At 40.6% G+C, this 21106-nt stretch overlaps 1 protein-coding gene across 7 annotated transcripts in view; it reads right to left on the bottom strand.

Moving 5' to 3' along the window:
• Positions 1–21106, bottom strand: part of TEC (tec protein tyrosine kinase) — a 169939-nt gene that overhangs the window by 137924 nt on the left and 10909 nt on the right. For 2 of the 7 annotated variants that reach the window (XM_086405863.1, XM_086405865.1), the window contains exon 1: positions 17173–17340. The exons of 4 other annotated variants lie outside the window; for them this stretch is intronic. In XM_086405863.1, coding sequence (XP_086261989.1) covers positions 17173–17205 — 33 coding nt within the window. In that variant the 5' untranslated portion in view covers positions 17206–17340. Of the gene's footprint in view, positions 1–3088; positions 3171–17172; positions 17341–21106 lie in introns of those variants that run through there. One more of the 7 variants, XM_086405864.1, reaches the window with a different exon arrangement.

Genomic DNA, 21106 nt, shown 5'->3' with positions numbered 1-21106 from the left:
ACCACAGTTCAAAAGCGTCAATTCTTCGGTGCTCAGCTTTCTTCATAGTCCAACTCTCACATCCATACATGACCACTGGAAAAACCATGGCCTTGACTAGACGGACCTTTGTTGGCAAAGTAATGTCTCTGCTTTTCAATATGCTATGTAGGTTGGTCATAACTTTCCTTCCAAGGAGTAAGCGTCTTTTAATTTCATGGCTGCAATCACCATCTGCAGTGATTTTAGAGCCCAAAACAATATAGTCTGACACTGTTTCCACGGTTTCCCCATCTATTTCCCATAAAGTGATGGGACCAGATACCACAATCTTCATTTTCTGAATGTTGAGCTTTAAGCCAACTTTTTCACTCTCCTCTTTCACTTTCATCAAGAGGCTTTTGAGTTCCTCTTCACTTTCTGCCATAAAGGTGGTGTCATCTGCATATCTGAGGTTATTGATATTTCTCCCAGCAATCTTGATTCCAGCTTGTGTTTCTTCCAGTCCAGCATTTCTCATGATGTACTCTGCATAGAAGTTAAATAAGCAGGGTGACAACATACAGCCTTGACGAACTCCTTTTCCTATTTGGAACCAGTCTGTTGTTCCATGTCCAGTTCTAACTGTTGCTTCCTGACCTGCATATAGGTTTCTCAAGAGGCAAGTCAGTTAGTCTGGTATTCCCATCTCTCCCAGAATTTTCCACAGTTTATTGTGATCCACACAGTCAAAGGCTTTGGCATAGTCAATAAAGCAGAAATAGATGTTTTTCTGGAACTCTCTTGCTTTTTCCATGATCCAGCAGATGTTGGCAATTTGATCTCTGGTTCTTCTGCCTTTTCTAAAACCAGCTTGAACATCAGGAAGTTCACGGTTCCCATATTGCTGAAGCCTGGCTTGGAGAATTTTGAGCATTACTTTACTAGTGTGTGAGATGAGTGCAATTATGCAGTAGTTTGAGCATTCTTTGGCTTTGCCTTTCTTTGGGATTGGAATGAAAACTGACCTTTTCCAGTCCTGTGGCCACTGCTGTTTTCCAAATTTGCTGGCATATTGAGTGCAGCACTTTCACAGCATCATCTTTCAGGATTTGAAAGAACTCCACTGGAATTCCATCACCTCCACTAGCTTTGTTTGTAGTGATGCTTTCTAAGGCTCACTTGACTTCACATTCCAGGATGTCTGGCTCTAGGTCAGTGACCATACCATCATGATTATCTGGCTCGTGAAGATCTTTTTTGTACAGTTCTTCTGTGTATTCTTGCCATCTCTTCTTAATATCTTCTGTTTCTGTTAGGTCCATACCATTTCTGTCCTTTATCGAGCCCATCTTTGCATGAAATGTTCCCTTGGTATCTCTAATTTTCTTGAAGAGATCTCTAGTCTTTACCATTCTGTTGTTTTCCTCTATTTCTTTGCATGATCGCTGAGGAAGGCTTTCTTATCTCTCCTTGCTATTCTTTGGAACTCTGCCACTGTTTAATACCACCGTATAAACACAGGAAATTCAACCATCTAGAAGGCAAGCCTATATCTTTTGACATATTAACTCTAAAAATTTTAATATGTCCCCTGACAGAGCTGTAGAAGATATAACCAATGGTTCTTTATACATTATCCTAACGATTTCTTTCCCTATGTCACCCTCCGTCATCTTATGTCACCAATTACTTACATTAGAACTCCTGGTTTAAGCAGAATGATTTAGTAGAAAGAACCTAACTTTTTTTCTATTGTAGTATGATTGATTTATAGACTGTGTTAGTTTCAGGTGTACAGGAAAGTGATTCTGTTATACATATACATATATGTAGTCTTTTTTCATATTCTTTTCCATTATAGGTTATAAGATATTGCATACAGTTCCCTGTACTATATAGTATGGCCTTGTTTTTATCTATTTTATATATAGTATTGATAGTTTGTATCTGCTAATTTCAAACTCCTAATTTATCCCTCCCCCACCTCCTTTCCCCTTTGGTAATCATAAATTTGTCTTCTACATCTGTAAGCCTGTTTCTGTTTTGTAAATAAGATCATTTGTGTCATATTTTAGATTCCACATATAAGTGATATCATATATTTGTCTTTGTCTGACTTACTTCACTTAGTTTGATAATCTCTAGGTCCATCCACGTTGCTGCAAATGGCATTATTTCATTCTTTTTACAGCTGAGTAATATTCAATTGTATATACATCCCACCTCTTCTTTATCCATTCATGTGTCAATGGGCATATATGTTACTTTCACATCTTGGCTATTGTAACTAGTGCTGCTATGAACATTGGGATGCACATATACTTTGTCCTAGAGTTTTCTCCAGATAAATGCCCAGTAGTGGGATTGCTGGATCATATGGTGACTTTATTTTTAGTTTTTTAAGAAACTTCCATACTAGTTTCCATGTGGGCTGCATCAATTTACCCTCCCACCAACAGTGTAGGTTTCCCTTTTCTTCACATCCTCCCTAGGACATTCTGACTACTGTGAGATAAGTAGTTTTGATTTGCATTTCCCAGATAATTAGTGATATTAAGCCTCTTCTCATGTGCCTTGGGCCACCTGTATGTCTTCTCCGGAGAAATGTCTATTTACGTCTTCTGTCCATTTTTTGACTGGGTTGTTTGGTTTTTTTGTTATTGAATTGCCTTGGCTGTTCGTATATTTTGGAAATTAAGCCCTTATCATTCGCATTGTTTGTAAATATTTTCTCCCAGTCCATAAGCTGTCTTTTCATTTTGTTTATGGTTTCTTTCGCTGCACAAAAGGTTATACATTTGATTAGGTCCCATTTATTTATTTTTGCTTCTATTTCTATTGTCTTGGGAGACTGACCTAAGAAGACATTGCTACACTTTACGTCAAAGAATATTTTGCCTACAAGAGCCTGAACTTTTAAGTCTCACTGACCTGGCTCTAAATCTTAGCTTTGCCATTTATTAGTTGTATAACTTCATACAAGTTACTTAACTCTTTTGACACTATTCCCTTACCTTCATAATAAGGATAATGGTACCAACCTTAATGGAGTAACATGAGGTATAAATCAGAAAAATCCACATAAAGTTTCTTATACATAGCCAACAGTCAGTTCATTTTGCCATACCTTTGTTTTGAACTGATACATGTCTTCATATTCAACAACTGTTAACTGAGTATCTGCTAAGTGCCAGATACGCTATCAGGTTCTGGGAATAAAGCAGAAGACATAGCCGATAAGGTATCCACAACGTAGGAGAAAGGACATATATAACAGAAAGTAAAAATGTCATTAACCATGTGGTAAGTGCTATATCACAGATGGATACAAGGTTCAGCTCTGCCCAAAGGTAGAAGGTAGAAAGATAATCAGAGAAGATGATGTCTGAGCTGGGGTAAGGGCTGAGTTAGTTGTCACCCATGGAAGATGGTTGAACAAGGGCTCAGCCCCACTAAATGCAAGGTGAGTTTGAAGAAAAACAGTAAAAACAACTTCCATTAATTTAAACATATTCTATTTCAATAATCCTTTCTCTCTTCCATTTCTACCCAAATACACACACATATTCCCAAAGGAGAGAATGGTATTTCCACTATCAAAAAGAAATCAAAATCCAAACTGATTCTTTTTCAGCCTTGTATTCATTTGTTCATTAATTTTTCAACCAAATAGTTTGTTTAAAATCCACTTTACATCTAATGCTGTGAGAGGATTACAACAGTGCAATGGAAAACACAGGCCCCACCTTCTTCGAGCTTATACTCCAGCAGAGTTTCTGTCTAAAGCTTTAAAGAGCCCTCTCCTCCAATATCCTTCTCAAGTGCCATACAGAGGACTGTGATGTTTACAGCTTATTCATATTCAAGTTATTTGTTTACAGAAAATGAGAGCTGGGTGCTCCAATAATTAGAATCATCGGGTCCAAACCTCTCTACCAATAATTCAGAGTACACAAAAGCTAAGTTGACAAATACTACTTCCCTCTCTTTGTTCATTAATACTATTATTAGTATCTTAATTTTTAAAACTAACAACTCACTATAGCTATTTTTAAGAACTCTAGATTAAAATTATGTTTTTAAAAATGGCATTAAAATGTAAAGTTTCATACACACAAACTCACAGTCCCTTAGCTTTTAAAACTACACCCCCACTCAGAATTTCATTAAATGAGTTAATACACAGAAAGCACTCAGAAGAGTACATGCACTTAAGTGTTAAGTGTTTGCTCTTAGTCTTACCATTTTAATTTTTGTAGTGCTACTATTATCACTAAGAAATTAAAATGCACCAGAGTCCCATAGTAAGTGCAAGTACCATTTTATAAACAAAGAAAGAAAATAGAATGTAACTAATATAATACTAATACCTTTAAGAATAGAAATCTTGTGTCCTTACTCTCAGATTTTTATAGTAAAAGTCTGACTACATTATATAGCTGATGAACTACATTAAAAATTTTATTTGTATTGATTTACAATTTATACCTTGTGTACATTCAGAGAGAAATTGAGACATCTTACAATAAAAACACATAAACAATAGCAGCACTATTCACAATAGCCAAGACATGGAAATGACCTAAATGCCCATCAACAGATGAACAGATAAAGGAGATGTGGTACATTACTCAGCCATAAAAAAAGAATGAAATGATGCCATCAGCAGCAACATGGAGCAACAGAGACGGACCTAGAGATTATCATACTAAGTAAAAGTCAGAAAGTCAAATAATGTGATTATCACTTATATGTGGAATCTAACACATGATACAAGTGAACTTATCTGTGAAACAGAAACAGACTCACAGACAGAGAGAACAGACTTGGGACAGACAAAGGGGAGTGGTGTGGAGGGAGGGATGGATCAGGAGTTTGGGATTAGCAGATGCAAACTACTATATATAGAATGGATAAACAACAAGGTCCTAGTGTGTAACACAAGGAACTATATTCAATATCCTGTAATAAGCCACAATAGAAAGGATATGAAGAAGAATATATATATATGCATGCATAACTGAATCACTCTGCTGTACAGAAGAAATTAACACAACATTGTAAATCAATTATTCTTCAATAAAGTAAAATTTTAAAAACTACATGAACATGGGAATTTCCTGGAGGCCCAGTGGTTAGGACTCCATGCTTTCACTGCCAAGGGCCCAGGTTCCATGCCTGGCCAGGAACCTAAGATCCACAAGCCATATGACTCCACCAAAAAAGAAAAAAAAAAAGAAACATGAACAAAATTTAACCAAAGATGTGTGAGGCTTATGCATTGGAAACTACAAAATGCTGTTAAAAGAAATGTAAGAAGACCAAAATAAAGGGAAAGATGTCCATGCTCAAGGATTGAAATTCTTAATATTGCTAAAATGGCACTCATTATCAAATGGCTCTACAGATTCAACATAATCTGCATCAAAATTCCAATTGCCTTTTTTGTTTTTTCTTTTTTTGCAAAAATGGACAAGCTGATACTAAAACTCACACAGTAATGCCAAATAGCCATTTAATCTTGAAAAACAAAAGGCTGGTGGTCTCACATTCCCAATTTCAAAGGGAATGGCAACCCACTCCAGTACTCTTGCCTGGAGAAATCCATGACCAGAGGAAACTGGTGGGCTACAGTCCGTGCGGTCGCAGAGTCAGATAAAACTGAGCAACTAACACTTTCACTTTCACTACAATATTACAGGAATCCAAACAGTGTAATATTATATAAAGATAGATGTACAGATCAACAGTGTAGAACTGGGAGTCCAGAAAGAAACCCCACACATCTATGGTTAACTCATTTTTGATGAGCATGCCAACACTATTCCACAAGGAAAGAGCAGTCTTTCCAACAAATGGTTCTGAGACAACTGGATATAAGTGAATTGGGATCCCTACTTCACACCACAAACAAAAATGATTTCTAAATGGATCAAAGACAATGTAAAAACTAAAATTACAAAAACTCTCAGAAGGAAACATAGCAGTAAGTTTTCATGATTTTAGTTCACACAATGGCTTTTTAAACACAACTTCAAGAAGAGCACAAGTGACGAAAGAGAGAAACTGGACTTCAACTCAAAAACTTCTGTATGTCTAGGGACACTACAAAGGAAGTGAAAAGACAACCCACATATGAGAGAAAGAATTCACAAATGACATACCCAATAAGAGTCTGAAGTGAAGTGAAAGTCACTCAGTCGTGTCTGACTCTGTGACCCATGGACTATACAGTCCATGGAATTCTCCAGGCCAAATACTGGAGTGGGTAACCATTCCCTTCTCCAAGGGATCTTCCCAAACCAGGGATTGAACCCAGGTCTTCTGCATAGAAGGTAGATTCTTTACCAGCTGAGGCACCAATAAGAGTCTAGTATCCAGAAAATATAACACTTACAACTGAATAATTTTTTTTTAATTAACAGGTAAAGGACTTAAGTAGACATTTTCCCAAAGATGTCAAAAGGCTAATAAACACTTGAAAAAATGTTCAACATCACTAGCTTTTCAGTTCAGTCCAGTCACTCAGTCATGTCTGATTCTTTGAGACCCCTGGACTACAGCACGCCAGGCCTCCCTGTCCATTATCAACTCCCAGAGTGTACTCAAACTCATGTCCATTGAGTTGGTGATGCCATCCAACCATCTCACCCTCTGTTGTCCCCTTTTCTTCCCACCTTCAATCTTTCCCAGCATCAGGGTCTTTTCAAATGAGCCAGTTCTTTATATCAGGTGGCCAAAGTATTGGAGTTTCAGCTTCAACATCAGTTCTTCTAATGAACACTCAGGACTGATTTCCTTTAGTATGGACTGGTTGGATCTCCTTGCAGTCCAAGGGACTCCCAAAAGTCGTATCCAACACCACAGTTCAAAAGCATCAATTCTTCAGCGCTCAGCTTTCTTTACAGTCCAACTCTCACATCCATACATGACTATTGGAAAAACCATAGCTTTGACTAGGCAGACCTTTCTTGGCAAAGTAATGTCTCTGCTTTTTAATATGCTGTCTAGGTTGGTCATAACTTTTCTTCCAAGGAGCAGGTGTCTTTTAATTTCATAGCTGCAGTCAGCATCTGCAGTGATTTTGGAGCCCAAGAAAATAAAGTCTGACACTGTTTTCACTGTTTCCCTATCTATCTGCCGTGAAGTGATGGGACTGAATACCATGATCTTAGTTTTCTGAATGTTGAGTTTTAAGCCAACTTTTTCACTCTCCTCTTTCACTTTCATCAAGAGGCTCTTTAGTTCTTCACTTTCTGGAGTAAGGTTGGTGTCATCTGCATATGTGAGGTTATTGATATTTCTCCCAGAAATCTTGATTCCAGTTTGTGTTTCATACAGCCCAATGTTTCTCATGATGCATTCTGCATTAAGTTAAATAAGCAGGGTGACAATATACTGCCTTGACATACTCCTTTCCCTATTTGGAACCAGTCTGTTGTTCCATGTCCAGTTCTAACTGTTGCTTCCTGACCTGCATACAGATTTCTCAAGAGGCAGGTCAGGTGGTCTAGTATTCCCATCTCTTTCAGAATTTTCCACAGTTTATTGTGATCCACACAGTCAAAGGCTTTGGCTTAGTCAATAAAGCAGATGTTTTTCTGGAACTGTCTTTCTTTTAGGAATACATAAATCAAAAGCACAAGGAGTTCCTACTATACACATACTAGGCTAGTTATAATCCCAAAAAAAGGAAAATAAGGATTGACAAGAATATGGAGAAATGGGAACCCTCATCCATTGTTAGTAGGAATGTAAAGTGATACAGCCACTGTGAAAACCAGTTTGGTAGTTCCTCAAAAGTTAAACATAGAGTTAAGCTATGACCCAGCACTTCCACTCTTAAGTACATACCCAAGAGAATTGAAAACATATATTCACAAAGAGGCTTATAAACTACTGCGCATAGAGGTATTAGTCATAATAGCCAAAAAGTGGAAACAACCCAAATGTCCATACACTGATGTATGGAGATATATATAAACCCATACAACTGAATGTTACTCCACCAGAAAAAAACAATGAGGTACTGATTCATAGTGCAACACAAATGAGCTTTGAAAATATTATACTAAGTAAAAGAAGCCAAGCACAAAAGGCCACATTATATTGATTCCATTTATGTGAAATGACCAGAACACTGTTTATGTGAAATGTCCAGAACAGGCAAACCCATAGAGAAAGAAAGTAGACTATCATTTGGCTGCAATGAAGAGAGAATGGGGTAGGGTGGGTGTGTACAGTTTTTTTTTAAGTGATAAGAATCTTCTGGAGTTAGATGGTGGTGGTGGTTATACAACATTGTATATATATTAAAAACCACAGGATTGTACTCTTCAAATTGGTTCAAATGGTGGTTACCTGAATTTATTCTCAATTAAAAAAATTTAAGAAAAATATAAATGTACAACATGTAAATAACATACAGATGAGAATCAAAAGTAGAAGGAGAAATCACAAACCAGAAGGAAGGAATAAAACAGAGTGAAACCAAGCAAAACTTATATGGAAGTTGGTTCTCACATCAGTTCATACAACAGAAACTCATTATAATCAAAATTAGCCTTGAATGTTCCATAGAAGACACAGCCACACTGTGTCCAGATGAGCCCAACACAGCATCAGCAGAAACGTCCACCAGCACTGGAAGCTGTGTCCATTAGCTTCTGATGAGAAAAACCACCAGCAAAATACACCCCATTCCATAATTATGAACTTAAAAACAATTAAAATGTATTCTTCCTCCTGATTCTGTCAGGGGAACAATTCTGCTCAATGTCCAGAATGGCCTCACTCACATTTTGAGCACTTGCAGGCTATCAGCCAGGGCACCTCAAGAGAAATGGGTGGCAGAACTAAGATCCCATAAGTCACAAAGCATGGCCAAAAAAAAGAAAGAAGAGTCGAGTACAGAATTAGATAAATAGATATGATCCTTGAGCCATATCTGATAAACGCGCTTAAGTTCATTTTCAATAAAAATTAAATGAAATTCAGACTTACTCTCCAACATGTGAAAGAAATGTAAATATTACATTAATAACATAATAATCAACATATTTGCTGTAAAAATTTTTGAAGGCTAAGTATTTTCAGATACACCCTCCTGAATGATCTAAGATAACAGAAAACACCAACAATTCCAAAGATCTACAGCTTCACACTAGAAGCATTTACATTTTGAGATTCTGACTTCATCTGATTTACGTCTTGCTTCTTGACTTCCTAATATTTCTGCTAACTTTGAACTAACAGACTGCTATATATAAGAATTACTAAGGCCCTGCTGCTGCTGCTGCTGCTGCTGCTGCTGCTAAGTCACTTCAGTCGCGTCCAACTCTGTGAGACCCCATAGACGGCAGCCCACCAGGTTCTGCCGTCCCTGGGATTCTCCAGGCAAGAACACTGGAGTGGGTTGCCATTGCCTTCTCCATTGTGTGAAAGTGAAAAGTGAAAGTGAAGTCGCTCAGTCGGTCTGACTCGTAGCGACCCCATGGACTGCAGCCTACCAGGCTCCTCCATCCATGGGATTTTCTAGGCAAGGGTACTGGAGTGGCTTGCCATTGTCTTCTCCGACTAAGGCCCTAGCAGATGTCTTTTTCAGTATTATTTCCACCAAATCAGAAAGCAATAAAAAACAGAGTGGTGACTGATGTGGTTCTCAGTTCACAATATGAACTGCACAAGTAAGCACTAATATTTTAAATCAGTAAAATAGGAAAACAGATTCACAGCAACTGAACAAAAATCTTCGAAGACTGGGAAGATACTCTAAGACAGAGTACTACTTTTTTCAACACCACCATCCTCACCCCACCACACACAGAGCACAGATTCCAGGAAGGCTGGTGAAAATAGTTGCTTAAATATCACCAAATGTACACATGAACTTCTACAAAATACATTTTAAATTACCATTCATTTAATATATTTGCTTTATATTATAGTTCCAAGTTGAAGTTCAGTTCAGTTGCTCAGTCATGTCCGACTCTGCAACCCCATGAACCGCAGCATGCCAGGCCTCCCTGTCCATCACCAACTCTTGGAGTTTGCCCAAACTCATGTCCATTGAGTTGGTGATGCCATCCAGCCATCTCATCTTCTGTCATCCCCTTCTCCTCCCAACCTCAATCTTTCCCAGCATCGGGGTCTTTTCAAATGAGTCAGCTCTTCACATCAAGTGGCCAAAGTATTGGAGTTTCAGCTTCAACATCAGTCCTTCCAATGAATACCCAGGACTGATCTCCTTTAGGATGGACTGGTTGGATCTCCTTGCAGTCCAAGGGACTCTTAAGAGTCTTCTCCAACACCATGGTTCAAAAGGTAAAGTTGAAGTTACCTTATCTTAAAAAGTATAAAAGGCAATTTTTATCTCCCAGCTGGAATTACAGAATGCATATCTGGTCTGCAATCTACTGAACTGATCAAAACATCAAGTCATACTGTTATAAGAATCTGGACACTGTCATTCACATTCCCTCCCTAGCTTTGCTCAAGAAGTGCCAAACTTGCTACCCATATCAAAATCTAAGAAACTGAATTTATCAGTTTTTCTATCATTATAGGAAACGTGGAAGGCTTCCCTGGCAGTCCAGTAGTTAAGACTCCATGTTTCCACCGCAGGGGGAGAGGTTCAATCCCTGGTTGGCAAACTAAGATCCCACATGTCAGGCAACACAGCCGAAAAATAAAAATAAGTAAAAAAAGAAAAAAGAAACACTGAGCACCACCTACAGAAATAGAATACTTCCAAAGAAGTCTCTGCATCTCTCCTCTACGATGGTAGCTGAATGAGCCTAATACAGACGCATTCCCTCTGCCCAGTGTTACAGCAGAACTCATATTCTTCCTTACCCTGGCTGAAACGATTCACTTCAATGGTAAATGTTTCATTCCAAAATTAGAAATAAAACAGAGTACCCAAATACCCCCAAAGAAGGTAACACACTAATTATTCTAAATTCTCAATCCCGTCCTCTCCTGCCATCTCCAACATTTGTGGCCTGTAGCTTTCCCTTCTTTGGTGTACCCGATGTCTCTCTACTGGATCATCCCCTTTGGTACAGAAGCATCACATACATTCCCAAAAATAAACCTCTGCCTTGACCCACAGTCACCTCCAACTACCGTATCACCTGAGTCCCTTTACAGCAAAAGCTCTTGAAAGACAGGATTAGGGTTGCTATCCCTGCTCCTCAACTCATGTGCTGGCCTCAAACTGCTCCAGGCGCGTTTCTGTCTCATCAGGCCACTAAGATTTCATGTGTCAAAATCACCAAGAACAGCCTTGTTGCCAGAACCCGTGATCACTTCCCAGTTCTAGTCTCTCTCCCCTGCTGCCCTAACAGTGTTAACACAGCTGACCATTCTCTCCTTGAAATGCTTCGCTTCTGTTGGTTCTCTGTGACACCAAAGTCTCCTTGATTTTTTTCCAATCTTAGAGGCTGAACCTTCTCAGTCTCCTTTGCTGACCTCTGTTTTCCTCCTTTACTTCTGAACACTGGTGTGCACCAGCACTCTACCCTGGGCTTGTTTTGCTTCTTCATCTATGAATCCTCCTCGGAGGCAGCCTCATCCAGTTCCACAGCTTGACATACCGCCTGTGTGGTAATAACCCTGACATCTCCATCTTTAGCCCTGTTGCCAAGAACCTCAGATTTATATATCCAACTGCAATCCTGATATCTTTATTTAAATATTTAGCAAGTATCTCAAATGTAACATGGCTACAATGGAGTGCTATATAGTCCCCGAAAATTTGCTCTTTATCTAGTCTTTGATGTCTGAATAAATGGCCTCACCATCTCCCCAGCTGCTCAGCCAAAAATCTAAGAGCTATCATTGATTCATTCCTCTCTTTCATACCTCAACTCTAATCCATCAGCATGTTCTTTTGACTGTGGAAGTGGAAGTGTTAGTCACTCAGTCGTGTCCAACTCTTTGCAACCCCATGGACTGCAGCATGCCAAGCTCTTCTGTTCATGGAATTCTCTAGGCAAGAATCCTGGAGTGGTAGCCATTCCCTTCTCCCGGGGATCTTCCCAAAACAGGCATCGAACCCACATCTCCTGCATTGCAGGTGGACTCTTTCCCACTGAGCCACCAGGCTCCAAAATATTCCAATATCCTATGAATATTCAAGACTCCACTTCATACTTTTCCCTTTAGTGCAACAGACTGATTGCACTAATGGCTCTTATTGTAATGCCTCCCTGAATCTTTTCATACCTCTCTGTATACCTGCTCTTTGGCAATGCCCCTCATACTAGCTGTCGATGTACTCAAATAACCTGCCTTGACCAATGTGACAGTAGCAAATGGAACACCAGCTAAGGCTTAAAAATCTGCCTGCCCATTTCTACTTCCTTTCTTGCTTCTTTATTATGACCATGAGACTAGGACTGGGCCAGCCTGAGAATAAGAATAGAGTCATGTAACAACACCACACAGAGGACAGCAGAGTTGTCCCAGCCATCTGAGTTGAGGCCATCCTAGACAATCAGCAACCAGCTGGCCCTCCCAAACATATCAGGGAAAGCAGGCAATATGGCAGAGTTGCCTACCTGACCCACAGCTGATCACAGACATGCGCAAGCTCAGTCAGGATCAGCTGAGCCTGGCCCAGAAGAGCCGCATTACCCAACCATTCCACTGACTGAGCAAAAATAATCCTTTTTTCTGTATGTCACTAAGTTTATGGGGATATCTGTCACACAGCATTACTGTGGCAATAACTGATATAGACACCATCATCCCTTGTCAGGACTATTGCAATATCCTCCTGTTAGGTCTCACTACTTCCTTCCTCATCTTCTTACAATCCTTTTTCTATTCATCAATCAACACAAACTTTTTTTTGGTTGCATTGGGTCTTCGTTGCTGCACACAATCTTTCCCTAGTTGCAGAGAGTGGGGGGCGACTCTTTGTTGTGGTGTTCGGACTTCTCATTCCCGTGGCTTCTCTTGTTGCAGAGCACGGGCTCTAGGCACACGGGCTTCAGCAGTTGCAGTGCACGGGCTCAGTAGTTGTGCCTCGTGGGCCCTAGAGCACAGGCTCAGAAGTTGGACACACAGGATTAGCTGCTCCAAGGCACATGGAATCTTCCCAGACCAGGGATTAAACCCATGTCCCCTGCTTCAGCAGGTGGATTCTTATCCACTGTGCCACCAGGGAAGTCTCAATCAACACAAACTTTTAAAAACATAAACCAGCTTATGTCCTCAGTTCTGCTTAAACCCTCTAATGGATTCCCTGAACTCAGACTAAAAATCTCTTAATTTAGGACACCACCTACTTGTCCAACCTCATCCAGTACCACTCTCTCCTTGGCCCACTATGTGTCAACCCACAAAAGCCTTCTTCCTGTCCTTTACACATAGCAAATCCATGGCATGTTGGGGGGAGGCGGTCTTTGCAAATCATGTTACCTCTATCTAGAAAATCATTCCACCTGCTCTCTCTTGCTCACTCTTAACCAATAACTTCTTGTAACTCAAATTCAACCTATATGCCACTTTCACCAAAAGACCTTTCCTTGACTGTTGTTGTTTAGTCGCTAAGTCATGTCTGACTCTTTGCGACCCCATGGACTGTGGCTCCTCTGTCCATGAAATTCTCCAGACGAGAATACTGGAGTGGCTTGCCATGTCCTCCTCCAGGGGATCTTCCTGACCCAGGGATGGAACTTGTGTCTTCTGCATTGGCAGGCAGATTCTTTACCGCTGAACCACCACGGAAACCCTCCTTCCCTTGACTACACAATCTAAAATAATCAGTCACCCTGATTAAATTAAAATACGGATTTTAATTCTCTGCATCATACTTATTACTACGCAGGATTTCTGTTATTTGTTTTTAATCGTGCGACCTCCACACTGACTCTAACTTCCTCATAAGCAGGAACCTAGTCTGTGTGTTCACCACTGGATCCTCAGCTTCTAAAACAGTTCCTTCACACAGTAAGCACCCATTAAATACTTGATGAATGTTACCTGACATGGAATAAATAAAAGATCAGATCCTTTCTGAAATCAAGTTTTTCACACAGAGAATGGGCTGGGCAAGCTGAAATGGCAAGGGAGAAAAGACAGACTGATTCTGAGAAGGAATTTTAGAAGCAGAGAAAAAAACTCACCTAATAGAAGATGAAGTTAAGCATGTGGACTCTGAAAACAGCCTAGAATGGAAGCCTGGCTTTGTTGCTTCCTAGCTATGTAAACATGGATATATCACTTACTTTTCTGAGCTTGCCTCCTCATCTATAAAATGGGGTAATAATTACTACTTCACAGAGTTACTGTAAAAATTAAATATGTGTAAAGTGCTTAGCACAGGACATGGATCATAGTAATTACTCAACATTAGTGATGATGATGGTGGTGGTGCTGGTGATATCTAAATCAGCCCTGATATTGATTAAACTGGCATAATCCATAGTATCTCATCTCACTAACCTGTTGAGTCTATCTAATTTTTTTTCAATATTTAGGCATTCCATATTGTCCCTTCTCACCAAGAATGGAATGTGCATAGGACCTAGAGCCTGAAGAGCTGGGTTCTGGCTCTACCACTAACTAGCTGGGTCACCCTGAGCAAGTCACCAACTTCCCAGAACTGAAAGTTAGCCTGTCATCAGCTCTGTCCATCCCCGAGGCAGAAGGGGCAGGAAACAGTATGCAAAAGTAGAGATACCGGTGTAACATTAGAGACACAGAGGCAGAGTGATGGGACAGGAGGCAAGCACGCTGCTCAGGGGCTTCCCTGGTGGGCCAGTGGCCACGACTCCAAGCCCCAAACCCTGGTTAGGGAACTAGATCCCACCCCCTTCAGCTAACAGCATTCAAATGCTGCACCTAAAGATTCCGCAAGTCCCACATGCCACAAGGAGGACTGCGGATTCTGAGTGCCACAACCAAGGCCTGACACAACCCAATAAATAAATATGTATTGTTTTAAAAATCACTCCTCTACTCCAGAGCACAAACAAGAATGTCTGCACACCTTAACTCAAAGCTTCCCAAACTGTTTCAGAACACTACGAACTTGTCAGATAATACCAGGCCACACTCTCACAAGGGCAGGCACGTGGGCTGATTTTATTCTTACTGACCAGTGGCCAGCACAGTGGCCAGATCATACTATTACAGTGTGTGTTGATCACATCCTTGCTGAAATGGACAAATTTATTAGGGAAATCAGGGTTAATCAATGTCTAAATGGTTCCCTGTGTGCACTTCACAGAACCTCTTAAGACATGAATAGGCTCTGTGAATCATATAGAATACTTTCCAATCTTATTTGATCACAGAACTCATTCCATTTCCCTTGAACCTGATTAACATCTCCCAGAGTTGTAGTATTCTACAGAACAGTTTGAGAAACACCTTAACACAATTTTTTTTTTTCGGCCATGCCGTGTGGCTTGCAGGATTTTAGTTCCCTGACCAAGGACTGAACCCAGGTCCCAGCAGTGAAAGTATGGAGTCCTAACCACTAGATTGCCAAGGAATTCCCAAGCTTACATAATTTAAGTTGTTTTTACCATCATGATATAAACATCTTACTCTTAATACATAAGATAATTAAAAGGCCAATTGTACTTTGATTCACATCTAGTACATGGTTGTTTCACACCAAATCCTGTACCTCTAAATCACCCATCACCAAGCAGACCTCGATCTCTCCCATCTCCTAAGAAGCAGATGTCCTGCTGGTTTCTCTGCCTGCTCCCAGCACCCTCACAACCAGTTTGCTCCACAGATTCTCCCACCTTTTCTTCTACCACCCACCCTCTCTACATCCTTAGTCTTACTATGAACTTCCTTCAACTGCTTTAATTACAACTCTTCTCCTTTTATAATCAACCTAACAGGTTTTTATCTTATAATCTGTACTATCAACCTATGCCTGAAAACTTCAAAGTACTTCTCCCTTTAATAATAAAGGCTGGTCCGTCGCTTGCTTTCTCCACACTGGATCCTCTTTTGGGTTATTCCTTAATCTTAACTACATATCATCATGTCAAATTCTACCTGGGTTCCCTCTTCCCATCCTACCATCTGTTTCCAAGAGCTCAAGGACATAGATGTCTTCCTTTCCCTATGCCTTTGTTTGAGTTCTCTCTGCCTAGAAGAGCACCTGTTGAAATCCGGCCCATTTGTTAAGGTCCTGATCACAGGTAATCTCTTTTAAGGAGTGTCCCTGATATACCACTCTGGTCACAATTAGCTACTCCCTTTAAGTACCTCAAGGCAACTGGACAACTTATCACAGATATATAAAGCTAGTTGTACAGATGAATGCAGAGACGGCAGAGTTGGGAGAGAAAACCATGAACCAGGTGAGTCTAACAAGCAGCATGACCATGAGGTCAGTGACAAAAGGAGAAATCAGAAGGGTATTTGCATGAATGGCTTGAATGCTAAAGGAGAAAAGCTTTTACATGTCCTGGAAGGAACAAGGGGAAGCCAGGAGAAGGCTACAGAAGAGCCAGCTGCAGAGAAGGGAGTGTTCTCACTCTGTGTGGCTGGGCTGTGGGAATGCTGATTCACAATGGAACAATGCCCTCAGAGGGCCACCGGAAAGATGTGGGCAGGAAGCCAGTAGAAGGCTGGAAGCTCAGAATCACAGGGGAGTTGAGAATACATAAGAAGGCAGCTAATCAGAAAGGCTGGGAGCCAAGGAAGCTAGGGATAAGAGGCAACGCTCTGGCCTAAACTGGCTGAGATCCCAGAGTGTCAGGGGCCAGATGAGTTAAGCATTCAACAATCTTTGATCAACACTCAAACGTAGGTTGATGAGTAATTGTTCTAATGTCTACAAAGATCCGATTTCCCTAATGTTCCACTCATGGCACAACTGACATCTCCATGTGTGGGCTGTGCCACAGGGGTAGTGGATTGGGGGGAGTACCAGGGAGGGGCTGGGTGTGGAATCTCCCTTCATGGGGGCAGGGCTCACAGACTGAAAAGGGAAGAAACAAGCTGAATATGTACAGGGTCTACAGGGATCAAAGACCTCCAAGCATAGAGCAGACCACAGTAGGCACCCAGGCCCAAGAAGTAGTGAATTCATCTAGCTGTCAGACAGAGAATGGCAACAGGAAATGCACGACAAAAATATCTTCTAGTCTGTCTATTAGTTAGCATTTTCAATTCCAAACAACTAGATTTGTACACACAACAACAGCAAAAAGGAATGTATTAGCTCACATAACCAAGAAGTCCTGGATGCTTCAGGCACATCTGAATGCTGGGGTTCAAATGCTGCAATCTGTGCTCTCACCACCACTTGGTACTTCTCTCTGCGTGTCAGCCTCATTCATTCCCTCCTCCTTCAAACAGCTGCCTCCATGTAGTAGAAAGATGGCCACCAGAAGTTCTAGGTTACATTACTTCAGCAGCCTAAAAATCCCAGAGGGGAAAAAAATGCCTCCTCTCTTAAACTGAACCAGAAAAAGAGCCTGAGTGAGTGAATCTAGGCCATGTGCTCACCTCTGACCAATCACCTGGCCAGGTAAGGAGGAACTTCTCAGATTGGCCAAAGCTGAGTCACATGACCATCCTTGGCATTGGTGTCAACCCCACCCAAACTACATGGACTGTGAATAGAAAGTTCCCCAAAGGAAGGAAGTCTGGGCAAAGACAGTGTAGTGACTTGTCAGTCAGGCCCCAGATACCAAAAGAGAAGCCCAGTTTTGTCACTTAAACCATTAGAAGGACTTTGAAGTCAGACAGAACTGGTTTTAAATTTCAGTTTTGACACTGACTAGCTGTGTATGTATGTATGTTCAGCCGCTCAGCCGTGTCTGATTCTTTGGGGCCCCATGACTGTATCCCACCAGGCTCCTCTGTCCATGAGATTTCTCAGGCAAGAATAGTGGAGAGGGTTGCCATTTCCTCCTCCAGAGGCTCTTCGACCCAGGGATTGAATCTACATCTCCTGTGTCTTCTGCATTGCAGGTGAATTATTTACCACTAAGCCACCTGTGTGACCTCAAGTAAATTACTTAATTTCTCAGTGCCTCAGTTTCCTGCTTATAAAACAGTACCTACCTTCTAGAGATGTTTGGAAAGATTAAATGAAATAACGCACATAAACTGCTAAGCATAATGCTTGATGAACACGGATCAATAAATAGTAGCTATTATCAGTAATAATAAAAATCATGACAATTATTATTCAGAACAAGGGCGCCACATGAAGGATTAGTTGTGACTTGGTGAGAGAGAGAGCCAGGTCAGCAAACTTGGATAAATCAGCCTCAGGTCAAGATTCATTAAGGGCAACTCAGGCTACAATACAGGGGCCCTGAATGAACTCTGAGATGATAATTCAAATCAGTGAATGTGTTCAGAACCTATATACTATGTGCCAGCCACTGAGGATAGAGTGATGAGTGAGTGAGATACATGGCTCCAAGGTAAACCACCATGAAAAATGACTATGGCTTTGTAACATGATTTTGGGGAGAGGAGAGGGTGACTGAAGCTGCTGCCTTACTTTTAGCCGTAGGCTGTGAACACTGGAAGAGTCCTGAGCATACAGGAGAAAAATGTCAGGCCCCACTGCCGGAATGCTAGGAAGGTATACAAGCACTGCAACCACTGCCCCTCCCCAAAAAACGCCTTTGCATGAATTAGGAAATTATGTCTCTTCATTTAGACACTTCACTTCCATCCTCACAGTAAACACATCTACCAAATTGTCCACCTGAATGACATCCCAGAGTTTTGCCGTGAATAACTTGCACAACAGTACCTGGTAGCCCTGGGTATAGGCAGGGAAGATGACATGGGGGCTTGAAGGGATCAAGGAATAGGAGGGATAGAGAATCTGGAGTCTCCAGGCTTTTGGAGACAGAGAGTAACTTTTGCTATGGGGCTGCTCCATTTAATATGGTAGACACTCACCACAAACAGCAATTAAGCATTTGATATGTGGCTATTACAACTGAGGACTAATTTTTAAATTTCATTTTAATTAATTTTAATGTAAAATGTAAAACTGAAGTGGTGTAAAATATGTTTCCTAACTTTGTTTGATAGGATTACATTTTACTTTATCCACTGTACTGCATAAGATATTCTATTGAATTGCACTGCATTGTATTATACTGTATTGCTCACAGTAAGTTCCTGAGTTATTTCTAGTATCACATTAATAACTTTTATATGATTATATGGTAAAATATTTTTTATGTACTGAGTTACCCAAAATATACTATTAAAATTAATTTCACTTGTTGTGTTTTGCTTTTTTTTAATGTGGCAACTAGAAACTTCTAAATTACATGTCTGGCACACAGAATATTTCTTTTTTAAAAATATGTATTTATTTATTTGGCTGCATGGGTCTTAGTTGAGCATGCAGGATCTTTAGTTGTGGCATGTGGGATCTAGTTCCCTGACCAGGGATCAAACCCAGGCCCCTTGCATTGGGAGCATGGAGTCCTAGCCACTGGACCACCAGGGAAGTCCCTCACAAAATATTTTTACTCATCAGTGCTGCTGTGAAGACATCTTAGGACCTATAGTGCGAAGGGGCTTGGAATGATACCCAGGGGAACTGGTTGCTTTTAGTTTTGTTTGAAGCAGATCTCTATGTTTTCTTCCAGGTTGTCCAACTCTGTTGACCAGGAAGGAAAATAACAGAGGGAGCGGGCAAGCAGGTAGCTCAGTATGTGTAGCTCAGGAGAGCTTGCAGAGTACACTGGAGTCAGACTGTATTGTTCTGAACTCTGGCTCTACCACGTAACCAAATTTCCCGAGTCTCCTTCAGGCTCTTCATCTATAAAAATGCCCAAAATTATCTTGTGTACTTTATAGGGATTGTTGGGAGGGTTAAATGAGATAATCCAATGTAAAGAACTGAGCATGGAGTCTGGCACATCTTACATGCTCAGTTAACTACAAGGGGGCCACTGGAGCATTATTTGGAAATAAAGAAGGTGCAAATGAAAGCTCTTCCTGTACAACAGAGCTTGGGTTGCCATGGCTTAAGAAGGTACACCATGTCCACGTGTCTCCTCAGCATTTACCTTTCTAGACAAAAGAACTGCACAGAATTATTTACTCAATCCTCTATGCTGCTGATTAATATATTGCTTTTTTCTAAGTCCATTATGTTTTTAAGGTACATTGATGAAACAATCTTACATGCTTAAGGATCACGAAAACTGGTAAGGTAGCATTTCTGAATTATGTGTAACAACAGCTAAGATGTAGCTAGCTTTTTTGTTCCAAATCCTACAGTGAATCAATGTCTTCAGTTAAGAATTGACAGTAATACCTGAATCTCATTCTCGAGTAAACGAGAACATCCATTTGTATGTACAGACGGATTCATTTTACCTAAATGCTTTCTTTACTACTTCCCTGACATTTTGCATGAACTTGAGACCAGCAATTTGGCTTCTTATGTCCCAAAAGGTTCAGGTTGACTGTAAACTTGGGAGTTTACACTGTGTTCTCCCTCTTCTACATGTTTTACTTTAGAAATAGTAATAAATAAACTAACTTTCTCACATTTGTAATCTCAGACATGTCCATCTATGCTTAACCTCTGTTCTGTCTTCCAGTCCCCTCCCTATTCCTGACTTTTAAAAATATTTCTCCCAGCCTCCCTCTGACTAAATTTATTTAATGGCCTTTGTGTGGAGTCTTTTCACAGTTTATCCCTAGCTTCCATAACTATGCAATGTTCCTCAAGAACTCTAGAGAATTTGTCAAACACGATTCCTCCTCACAAAGGAGTAGCCTATCCCAGCAAAAGGTTATATCTGCTTAAAAACTGTAAAATCCACTTTCCCAACACATAAACTTCTGCAGAATTTGTTTTAGATTCCACTCGTCCCACAAGTTCAGTTCAGTTCTCGCTCAGTCGTGTCTGACTCCTTGCGACCCCATGAACTGCAGCACGCCAGGTCCCCCTGTCAATCACCAACTCCTGGAGTTTACTCAGATTCATGTCCATTGAGTCGTGATGCCATCGAACCATCTCATCCTCTGTCGTCCCCTTCTCCTCCCACCTTCAGTCTTTCCCAGCATCAGTGTCTTTTCAAATGAGTCAGTTCTTCCACAAAGACCAAGAAAAATTCCACAGACACCACATTAAGTTTATCGTCTGATTCTCAACAAGGCATTA

Source organism: Bos grunniens, chromosome 6 (genome assembly GCF_055505025.1).
Source record: "Bos grunniens cultivar Pamir isolate PY7600 chromosome 6, Bosgru_T2T1.0, whole genome shotgun sequence".
NCBI classification, from domain to species: Eukaryota; Metazoa; Chordata; class Mammalia; order Artiodactyla; family Bovidae; genus Bos; species Bos grunniens.
Note: the sequence above shows the minus strand (reverse complement) of the source record. Positions and strands in the feature narration are given on the sequence as shown.